At 39.6% G+C, this 11,799-nt stretch overlaps 1 protein-coding gene across 2 annotated transcripts; it reads right to left on the minus strand.

The window, feature by feature from the left end:
• Nucleotides 1-330: 330 nt before the first annotated feature.
• On the minus strand, nucleotides 331-9,777 carry hyi (hydroxypyruvate isomerase). 2 transcript variants are annotated; one of them, XM_038716863.1, is made up of 8 exons: nucleotides 9,511-9,773; nucleotides 9,281-9,392; nucleotides 3,985-4,099; nucleotides 3,192-3,270; nucleotides 2,039-2,088; nucleotides 1,876-1,945; nucleotides 656-790; nucleotides 331-575 (listed from the first exon to the last, which is right to left on the minus strand). In XM_038716863.1, the coding sequence occupies exons 1-8, from the start codon at nucleotides 9,707-9,709 to the stop codon at nucleotides 520-522; spliced, it is 816 nt and encodes a 271-aa protein (XP_038572791.1). In that variant the 5' UTR covers nucleotides 9,710-9,773; the 3' UTR covers nucleotides 331-519. The 2 variants fall into 2 exon arrangements, with proteins under 2 accessions (XP_038572791.1, XP_038572792.1); XM_038716864.1 differs by lacking the exon at nucleotides 331-575 and adding an exon at nucleotides 1,103-1,179 and having other exon boundaries at nucleotides 691-790; nucleotides 9,511-9,777.
• Between the last annotated feature and the right edge of the window lie 2,022 nt (nucleotides 9,778-11,799).

An 11,799-nucleotide genomic window follows, 5' to 3' on the forward strand; every position in this document is an offset into this window, starting at 1 on the left:
TTTTCTCATGTTAAACTCAGATAAGACGGAAGTTATGGTACTGGGGCCCAAGCACCTCCGTGACGCATTATCTAAAGATAATAGTTACTCTGGATGGCATCGCCCTGGCCTCCAGCACTGAGTTATCTTTGATCAGGACATGTCGTTTAACTCCCACATCAAACAAATTTCAAGAAACAACCATTGTGATGTATTTCAGCCATTGTTCGATGGACGATGGCATCGTCTATCAGCCCAACCCTAACTGCAGTTAGTTCGTGCTGTTGTAGTGGACTGCATTACAGATGTACCTGATATGTCTTTCTTAACAAAATGTACATACTATTTACATCAAGTAGGCTTACATCAGGCTTTATTTGGTAGGATTGTACATGCTATTAAAGGAAAAAAATGTGTGTTTAAAAAATAGAAAGAATTTGTTCAAAGGTAAAAGAAAAATAGTGTTAGTGCCGGTAGAAGTTAACAAGTGTAACAGGACTGCCATTAAACAACATATTTGTGGTTGGACACCTGTGCTCATCACTTCCTGTGTGTGCAGTAATCTTTGATCCAACCCAGACCCTCCTTTGTGGAGCCTAAAGAGGACAGAGATGATTATTTACATTTATTTTGTCTAAATGGGTACCATAATGAATCAAATAAAAAGAGTCCTAACCTAGCGGCTTATATTCACAGCCAATGTATCCCTGGTAGTGGTGCTTTTCCAGTGTGTTTAACAGGTAGCTGTAGTTGAGCTCTCCGGCACTGTCAGGCTCATTCCTGCCTGGAACCTGAGCAATCTGCACATGACCTGAGAAAGACAACAACTTTTTTCCAGTATGGAGATGCTACAAATCGTTAGATCAGTTAGATTCTCCACAATTCAATCCTTCAGTTCAATTTATGGAAACAAAGTCTAATTCACTCAGATTTACCGGCATGATAAACAAGAGAAGAAAAAAGTGCCGGCTCACTACCTTTGAAGTGGCCGTAAAGGAATGTGTCTGTTCCTCAATTATTTATATGCCTTTAGTCTGTAAGGGTCCACCGATCAAAAGAATCAAAACTTTTCATAAAAATTCATTCAAGTTGTGAATACTGTCATGTGAAGTCCATCGCTCACTTTTTGTTAACTTCTGCCACTTTTCTCTGCATCCTGCACCATGTTGTTGGGTATGCTTGTTTTCGTTACCTTGCTGCCTACAAAATAAAAGTGCATAACCTGTCCGTCAGAGCTGGCTCAAATGAATAATGTGTAATTGATATAATCATTTTTATAGAAGAAATATTCATACTGTTTGACATAAACTGTTTTATTTATTATTATTAATTATTATTATTATTATTATCCTATTACAGTTTTGTGTGAAAGGAATTAAAGGCCTGTCCCGCATGGACACCTGTTCTAAATATAGGCAGGATCAATTCAATGATTTTAGCAAACAAAAGCCTGGGCAATTAATCAAGGTAATTAAATTTGCACAAGTGTATTCTTAGTAGCTATTTAGACGCACAATCGGGTACAGCTACTAAATGCGTGATGTTTGCACAAAGCCAAGCAGGTAGTTAAATTCTTGTTCCTCTAATGAGTCTTGCCAATCTAAATTTTGTGCAAACCAAAATGTCATTGTCAGATATCAAAGTTGGACCAAAAACCCCTCATGGGTTACTAATTTTATGAGATGGAGGGTGAGGCAACAGCCTCAGTCTCGTCACCAAGGCTGTAGTACAATATTTTCAACATTTTTATTTTATGATCAATGCCATTTTTCACAGCAAATGATACTGTAAAATTATTAGATTGCCATTCTGTATTGATTTAAGGTATATTAATATCTGTAATTGTAGGTTGTACTAATTGTACAACTTTTCAGTGTTTCTTCCATCTTTACTCACCAATTATGGGGAGATACTTGTGTATGTTTTGTGTCAGGTTTCCATCCATTATTTGCCAATGAAAGACATCCTGAAACAGTTCAGACATCTGTTAGAGCAAGAGCTTTATCAGATTTTTTTGCACTTTTATTTTCACGTTACAACACATTTCTGAAGTACCCACCATTTGCAGCTTGATATTAGGCTTTCCAACCTTCTCCAGTATTGCAGCCGCTACAGACACAAAAATGAAGATGAGCTGAGACGTAACTCGTGGCCAGACAGAAGGTGTGATTTGTTGAAGAGAAGTGGTAGCAATGAGACACCTTTCTCAAACACTGGTGTGCTCATACTGTTACAGCAACAAATCTGCTGAGCACACGATTACAACATGCCACACCTGGTTCTGTCTGAATCTTTTACATTTCAATTTGGAATCATGTAAAGCAGTTTCATTTTAGAATCAATTACAGCACTTACATCAATGGACTGATTACATAAATCTATTAGTGGTAGCAAAATGACTTATGGGCCATACTGTATGTCATGTAAAGGTTATAGCAGAAGCGGGAGAACATAATGACATCTTATTAGACATGTTTATTTTATCTCATTCAAAACACTCTCATCCAATATGGGGGAAAAAAGATCAAAAGTTAACTGTGACCAGAAATGACAGGAGGACGAAATGTGTTCTTTTACAGAAATTCCCACAGAATATGGTGAGAATGTTGCCACAAAATAGTCTAAACTTAAATCTTTCTTTGCTTATTAAAATTTTTGTTGGCTGGGATGTTGTTGGCTGGTAATGTGGCACTCCTCCACCAATCTCACACCCAATTAAATCGAACATCTTGGATGCATTAACATTTTTTTTGCAGGAATGTACTATGGATATAACAATTTAACTGTAAAGTTTATTTGAAATATTCTCCAGCAAAACTGGCTTTCACTTAAATCACTTCACTTAAATCACTTAATAGTCGATGGCTTCCATGTGCAGAGAGGAGTGTTAACTGATACTGAGATTCATTCTAGTGTGTAGTGAGTGGGGACAGCTCCCGGTGCTCAAATCAAGCCTCTACCACTCCAAGATGAACTCCAGATGTGTTTGTATTTATTTAATTGTTCAGCTTCATGGAACCAAAAGAGCTTTTATTTTAAAAACAATCGACAAGATTTGCAACCATTGGGTTGTTTGGGTTTGCAACCTTTGGGTTGGGTCCTTATTTGCCTGACTTTAACAGGGGCAGTAACCCAGCAGTGCACTGTTCCATGTCAGTGGTCAGGGGTCTTGTCTTGAGAGTTGTACATGCTGGTTAGGGACTGTGTCTTACCCTGATGAGGAGAGTCCAGAAAATACCTAGGATCTGTAATCCTTGTGTTGATTGGTTCAATCAAACCTGTGATTCCTTCCTGTGAGGAACAGTGACATTTCACAACATTCTGATAACACATCACATCAAATGGTGACAATTGTGCTCCAAACCAATTTTGGATTGTAGGACTAACTAATATGAAACATTTTAAACCTACATGAATACTACAGTATCCACGTACTGTAACAGAGAGAAATGCAACCAAAAAGATTAGATTACACTAACACATTGTATCTTGTTTGTTTAATTCGTACATAACAAATGATGATATTTACAGTATATGCTATTAACTTTCTTATTATCCTTATCATTTAAATACCATACCTATGGGACCTGATGGGTGTTAAAAATAATTTCTTAAACTCAAGCTTACTTGTTTTGTAACAAACTTTGTTTTGATTTTAGACAAAGTTATGTGGATATGCTTTTGCCAATTAAACAACTTTGTCATCCCTTAAAAATGTATTCAAATATTAAAATATTGTTTAACATTGTGTTCTGTTAATTCATATGCAGAAGTAATTTATTAACTGTATTTTATAGTTGGTACTCATGGATTTGTAGTGTATTGTAGTATTTACAGTCTCTTGTAGTATACTACATTCCTGTAAATGTAATTTGAATCTTCCATTTGTTTTAATCGTATGTATATCCTCTTTCTTTTCTTCCATTATATTTCTGCAGAAATTCAGTTTCACAACATGTACACAGCTGAGGATTTGTGTTATGTTTGACAGAAAAAGTCACTCACCTTTGAGAGGATATCTGCAGCATAGTTTAGGTTCTGTACAAACATAGCTTCCATCTCCTTGGCAACTGTTGTTCTGGGAGAGCCCACAGGAACCCTCCCTGCCATCAGGTGGATCCTGATAAATTCATGGCAAATACTTTATACCCAAAGAAGAAAAACTGCTTAATATCCCTTCTGAACTAAATTAACTCTTATGTAAAGTGTCCTCATCACAAAACACAAAAGCTCTGAGACAGCAATGTATATAAATTAGGGCTGTCAAATGATTAAAATTTTTAATCAAATTAATCAGAATTTTCAGTGGATTAATCACTATTTGCAATTACACCTGAATCCTAACCATTTTTTTTTCTGAAATGCATACCAAAAGATAAATAAAAAGACACAGATACATAATTTTCATATTATGTCCGTTTATTAACACAGCCAAATAATTGTTAATAATTGTTGTTATTCACTGATGTCCAATGGTCTCCTGTCAGGGCGATATGATTTACTTGAGCCAAGACCTCGTTTTGATAGAGCTCGTGGATTTTCGTCATAACTGTGGCTCTTGACGGTGGCCTATAGGATGAGTCTTGAGACGCCACTTTCAAAACATCAATGAAACCTGAGTCTTCTACAATACTAACGGGTCTACAATCCTTTGCAATCCATTTTGCTATTTTGTTGGTCAAATTATCTGAGGTTGATTTTGTTAATGGCCCGCGAAAATTCAGCGTGGTCTGGCGCGAACCACTTGCTGAACCTGACGACCCAGCAAACGCATGTTTGGCGTTGACATGGTACCTCAAGCTTGAACAGCTCTGGTGAAATTGAAACTGCTTGTTACAAATCTTGCAAATAACCTTGTACTTGTTAACTGTACCATCATCATTCTTTTTATATTTGAATCCGTCAATAGGCCCACTTTGCTCACCTTGCTCCATCTCGCCTCTAGCTCCCGTCCCAACCACTTTCCTGACCTGAATAATTTGTCACACTGCGCATGCGTGAAATGCGTTAAAAAAATTGACGTAATTAACGACAAACAACGAATTAACGTCGTTAACGCGCTATTTTTGACAGCCCTAATATAAATATGAATTAGTAGTCCAACAGAGTTCAAACAACAGTGCACGGAAGCTAGCTGCTGAGAAGCGCAAGTGAAGATAAATCAAGTTGTAATCCCAAAAACTAAGGTAAAAAGCAAATTTAATAAAAGCAGTTAACTCTCCCGTGGGTAAACGGCATAGTTGTCAGAGCAGAATTCAGACCGACTACGGGTGTTTGTGTCCAAAAGCTGCAGCGTTGCTCCCCGTACACATCCCCGTTCTTTAGCAGCTCTCTCTGTCGACCAGCAGATTGTCATTACACTGCTCGCCAGGTCCTCTCCAAACAACACTCCAAAGCTGCCGGTGGCGTTTAGACAGTCTCACAGCTGATAGGCTTTTACAACATCGCGTCAAGGAAATTGCTCGCCCAAGTTGAAAAATTTGAACTCGAGCGAACCAGCGAATGTCGCGAAAGACCCTTTGCATTGACTTGTATGTAATCAAGCCGACCAAAACGCTGGATTCACTTTCAGTGTGTGCCATGTGTGATGGGTTATGAATCTGTTTTTGTCTGTTAATTGTTCCAATTGTGTTATGTTGTTTTAGTAAAGATGATATAGAAGTCACCCTTGTGATCTCTCACTCTCTTTACAGTAGCTGCTATAACTTGATGCAGTGGTTCTCAGAGGACCTTGAAGGGGCTCCAGGGTGTCCCCAGCAAAAAGGGGAATCATTTGTTTTCTATATACATTCCATCCATAACACAATAAAAAACATATGACTATTTTGTTCATGGATTCCATAACTGTTCTGTAATAAAACATATAAAAACAAAAAAAAATCCTATCAGATGGGAGAAACTGGGGGAAAAAATCGTATCAAATAGAGGTCCGTGGTCTAATTTGTCAGTTTAGGGGTCCTTCACAGGAAAAAGTTTGAGAACCACTGACTTAATGTTCACAGCACATTCAGCCAGTCAGTATGTCTATGGTACAGTCTGTCTCCATTCTCAAGAGTAAACAGCATTATGAGTCTGAATAGGTAGTAACTCTATATATGCTTAATGAAATATTAAGTATTTATAACATTTATAAAAATGAATGACCATATTTTACAAAATATTTGACTGGAATGCAGTGTAAGCAAAAATACACTTAATTTCAAAAGGCTACAGATGAAACTGGCAAGGTGAGAATAGGAATTACCTTAAACAATAGTTTTTTTTATTCACTTTATTGAAAATTTACCATCAAGCCTCTTCAAACTTATTTTGTCAGTTTCACTGTCTGCAAATGTACATACACGGGGCAACTTTTTGAGCAATGTTGCTGGGCAATCTTGCTAGTGGCAAGTCTGACTATGTTTTGAACGGATAGCGGCGGTGCAGGGCGGGTGGCGGAGTGGTGGGGGGAGGGGATTACGGTAGTAATCTTTACTCATTACCATTGATGACAACATTGCCCTGCACGATTGCTCTAAAAGTTGCTCTGTGTATCATTAGCTTTAAGCTTGACAGAAGCTGACACTACAGAAATTTATTTAATTGAATTAAGTAGCACCGGCCACCCGCGGGTAAATTGGTGGTGGTGTTGGTTAAAATTGTCGGGCCATTCTCCGCTTTGACGGTCGGGAAAAATGCACAACTGAAAGACACGTGTAGTAAGGTAAGCGTATTGTGGTGATCAGTCCCTACGTCACACACACAGCTAGGGTGACCAGACGTCCCAAAACATTTGGGACAGTCCTGAATCACGAGAAGTTGTCCCGACTCCTGTCCCAAAAATTAGACTTAACATGGGTTTTGATTACAGCCTAATTAATCATAAAATACTGATCGTTTTGTAGTTCTCTTGCTCCAGCAGGGGTTACAGGTGATCTGTACATTACGTCAACAGCATTGTTATAGCCACAAAGTAACCCCTTTTTGTTTTCTTGTGGTTAGTGGAAGTTACAGTCGCCATACAGTCGGCAGAGAGATCTTCAGTTCAATTCAATTTTACTTATATAGCGCTAAATCACAACAACAGTTCTCATAGCGCTCATAAAAGAGCCGGTCTAGACCGTACTCTAAATGAATAAAACAAAAATAAAAATTAGGTAAAAGATCATGATTTCCCACAGTTGTTGTGTTTTTCCTAATGACAGACAGGTGACTTCATGAACAAAAATAATTAATTTTAGCGTTGTGTTCTTTGACACTGAATGTACCGGTAGCACCGCTGTTTGAGGTCAGAGTTTTGGGTGAAACATTTTGTGAATTTCCGAGTGGGTGAAACAGAGTGAAGCATTTCCCCGTTAAAAAAGACGCTGTGTGTAATTACGCAAAGGGCACAGCAGCATTTCTTCATATTTAAATCTCCCGACAGCCTGACAAGATCAGTCAGAATATAATCTATTTTGTGTTCTACACATCCAAAAGGTCTCAAACACAGTCCAGTTCATACAGTGAAACTGTTTTGAGTAAATCAGCCGTCCTGCTGATCAATCCTAAGCTTCATCAGAGCATCTAAATTATTTCAGAAGCTAAATGTTGAATTATTTTTCCTCTGCAGAGTTTCCTCTGTCTGTCGTGTTAAGTTTATACCTACAGTTGTTAGTTTTGCTGCATAAATGTCCCACAGTATTTGCTGTGACATTACTGCGCCCATGGAAATATTTAAAATGACTGACAGCAGCCTCTCAATGTAATCATGAAAGTAAACCGTTAAAGAAAACTCATACATCAACACAATAAAGAAATCACCTGGAAAGTTAAAAGGACCGGTAGAGGTGGGATAAAATCATTAGTTGGGTTGAGGGTCGGTGGATGATTTGAGCGCATATGATTTTTCAGATACTGTAAGAGCCGATTTGCGCATCACACCAATGTAGCTCCTATAATCATGACAAAACAGTGCAAACAGCTGCTGACGTCAAATCATTAGACTGGAATATCAAGAGCATCCCCTACATTAAGCACTAACCTGCTGGATTTTATGCTGTCATATAGTAACAATAGTGCCCATTATGTAGTCTGCTCATGTAATTTGCTCACAGTGTTCCTCCCTGTCAATAGGGGGTGCTGCAGCACTTTCCGCATCCCCCTTCCTGCACGCACGCTTGCTAGCCTGCCTACTATTTTAATTGAGAACAAAAAAAATCTAACTTTAAAAAAATATTTTTACAGACTTTTGTATAGTGATCTACTGTCATGATTTATTTAACATGTGCAAATCATTTTTTTTACAACCTCAAACCAGATTAAGCCTTACACACACCCCTGTGATCTTGATGGGTGTGCGGACCAAAGCACGAATATACCCTGGAGCGGACGCGCACATGGACACTTGCGGACCCCATAGACGTGGACTACTTCTGTTTATGTTACTTTCTGGAGTCAGCTTAGTGGACTCGTTCCACACATGCGCTGTAGATCGGTTGGTGCCCTGGCGGTGGACCTGTCTCTGATGACAATTTGTTCATCATTCGGACCCTAAAAGAACCCTTGCACACTCACAGACGCGGAAAGTATAATTCTTGCCTTAGAAGATGTGAAAACGATGAATATTTTACAAGCACACACCAGGTAAAGCAACAGTGAATACCTGCTGTTGCCTGTACCATGATGGTTTCGATAGGCTACGTCATCAACAAGCCTCCTCCATATGCAGACAAAGAAAGTCAGCAGAGCAGAGACATACAGGGAGAGACAAACAGAAATGCGCAGGGCAAGTCGGTGTGTTTGCAGTGACAGACCAGACGTGTAGGTGTGTGTGTGGGGGGGGGGGGGACTGCAAGGGAAAGGCAAGGTGAGCCAATTCAAGTACTTTGTGAGTAAACACTAAAACAAGGTGGAGAATTATATTGAATTTAAATGGTGAACTAAAACTAAAAAAATAAATAACCACCCCCGTTGCCACAGTTACACCTGTCATTCTCTGGGAAACACTGGACTCTTAAAATGAGGCTAAAAACTTTTCTGCTTGCCACTGCCATTTATGAAACTGAGCTTCACTTCATTGCAATTTTTTTTCTATTGCTTCAGTTGTGTTTAATCTATTTTTGTAGTTGTTGTTTTTTTTTACATTATATAGCCTATTTGTTTTTATACTGCCTTGTGTATCTTTTATAACTTTGTTCTGTCTTTTCATATATCATGTGAAGCACTGTAACTTTTTTTGTTGAAAGGTGTTCAATGTGTAGTTTGCATTGTCAACTTTATTAAACTTTTTAGGGTGAAGGTTCTGGAGTGAGAACAAAGTTACCTACTGATATTTACTCACTTTTTGCAGTCCAAAGCTCTTGCATACTTCAAAGCAAGATCCAGACCCTGTCTGAACTCTGCTTCTCTTCCAGGAACTGCTCCAAGACCAAGATCACCTGCCTTTACATTTCCTGTAACACACACATCGTCTCATTCCCACCGCCATCATCCGCTAATCATTACTAGCATTTCAGTATCAGTGCTGTCTGGGTGTAATGAACCTCAGTGTGGTGGCAGGACTGTTTTTACCCGGCGGGGTGTTGATGAGGACCACCTCCACTCCTGCAGCCTCCCTGGCCATCTGAAGCTCGTGCAGGTCGGAGTCGTAGAGCCAGCCTGCCTCCACAGCCTGAAAGCCAGCCGAGGCAGCCGCGTAGATTCTCTGGCTGAAATCTGGAAGCTCAGTGAACAGCCAGGAAATATTCGCGCAGAACTTCAGCGGAGCCATTCTTGTTTGAGTGCAGACGCCAACGACCCTGCGTCCAGTCTGTGTGCTGCACTTTGACCCTGCTAACAGCGGATGCGTCAAGTTAGCTAACGTTACAGTTAGCCGGAGGTAAAGCGGAAGACAGAAGGGTAAATTTCCAAAACAAAACTGTAACGTAAGACATGATTTACATCTATGGAGCTGTCATTTAGCAAACCGGGCAGTTCTGTTACAGCGTTATAGCCGATGAATAGACTACCATCAAATTAATGTACAGCCATTTATATTAAACTGGTTAAGGGAAAAGTGTGAAATTACGCACAGACTGGAGAGTTAACTTAGCAATGCTGGGGAAAGGACTAAAAAATAGTTATTTACTTCCATTTACTTTCATTCTTCTAGCTTTGCTAATTTGTCATTATTGGGTTTCACAAAACGTTTTAGTTTGAAAATATTAACAGAAGTAGCAGGTTTACAGTGTCTCACCTGACCATTGTTATTGTCACATGACCACATGACAAGAAGCATGCTTCCTGGCCTGTGAAATGAGCAATGTATGAAGTCTTAGTACATTCATGTGCAGGAGTTTTTCTCCACTTGTCACATTTTTTTAATACAAGGTGGTCTTGAATATTTGGGGTTTAATACCAGGTCAAAATAATACAGTCAATATTAATAAATAAATAATGTTTATTTAGATTGCATTCTAAAAATCCCAACATATTTATTTAATTCTGCTTGTGACCGTTCTGGCCTAAAAATTAGCGAGGGACCTGGATGCAGACCGTAGCCTGTATAAAAGAAGGACGTAGCCATTGTGACATCGCCTCGAGTTTGGCTTTTGGTGGTCGCCATCTTGTCTGTTTTAAACCAGAAGTAGGTGCACTTTAATTCACATTAGCTGTGATATTTATTGGGATGCTAACTTTGGCATAAAATAAAATGTACTTACCGGAATAAATGAACAGGTGTAGCAGCATGGGGTAAGAGACCATTGCTGTGTTAATTGACAGGAGTGGGCGGGGTCAGTAGATTGCAGGTATTGATTAAACAGGAAGCAGGAAGGTATAAATGGTGGCATGGCCACTTCCTCTTCCTGCTATTGACACCAAGCACTGCCTTCATTTATCAGTGTTGGCTGAATTATATTTCTTGGTGAAATTCCCCAGGTGGAGTATTTAATAATGTCTTAGAAATTCGCAGTAGGGTTAAAGCCAGGCTCCTTAGTGAGAGCTGCAAACGATCCGCCTCGCTACACAGGCAACTCCAACTCCTTAAGCTGTCTTTTAGTACCACTGAACAAGACATTTTTATCTTTCATAAATTGAAAACACAACACTCCTAGACAACATTGACAACACCCAAAAACAAGTTCATGGTTAGTTAAATGTAAATAGCCACCTGTTTTACTCTAAATGGGACCATAATTTACAAAACGGACATCATAGGCTATTTTATTGATTAAGACCACCTGGGTGATGCACGGCAGCCATTTGTGCCAGAACGCTTACCACACATCATCCTGAGAGGCAGGAAAACATAGAGCCAGTTACACGGGGGGATGATTAGATGGCCAGGTGGAGAGAGCCAGACCACAATGAGTCAGGACCTCGGTTTAACATCTCATCCAAAGGACGGCATCTCCTACAGCACAGCGTCAATGCGGTGGGGGATTGCAATTTATTTTAAGGACCAGAGGGAAGACTGCCCCCTAATCGCCCACAACACCTCTTCCAGCAGCAACTTGGTTTTCCCTGGAGGTCTCCCAGTACTAACCTGCATAGCTTCAGCAGAAAATGGGTACATGTTGGTATGGCTGCCAGTGCGTGCATAAGCATGTACACGTGCATGAACGTGCAATGCACTTAAGGATCCCAGTTTGGGGGGTTGAGAATATGGTCACCCAGAGCTGCTAGCATGGCTGTAGAACCTTTCCCTTGTTTATTATTGTGCCTTGACTTGAGCCCATTTAAGATCTCCCTTGACTTCAATTGTGATTGGTCATGGAACTGTCTCAGATTCAACTTAAGCCACTGTGCTTCTTACACCAAACTGGCTGGTACTAACCAACTGATTGACCAAATCAGTCTGAGAGTGCCATTTTTCAGTGT

Source organism: Micropterus salmoides, unplaced genomic scaffold, assembly GCF_014851395.1.
Source record: "Micropterus salmoides isolate LMB-PRFRI ecotype aquatic unplaced genomic scaffold, ASM1485139v1 Ms_hic_scaffold_13, whole genome shotgun sequence".
In the NCBI taxonomy this organism is placed as follows: Eukaryota; Metazoa; Chordata; class Actinopteri; order Centrarchiformes; family Centrarchidae; genus Micropterus; species Micropterus salmoides.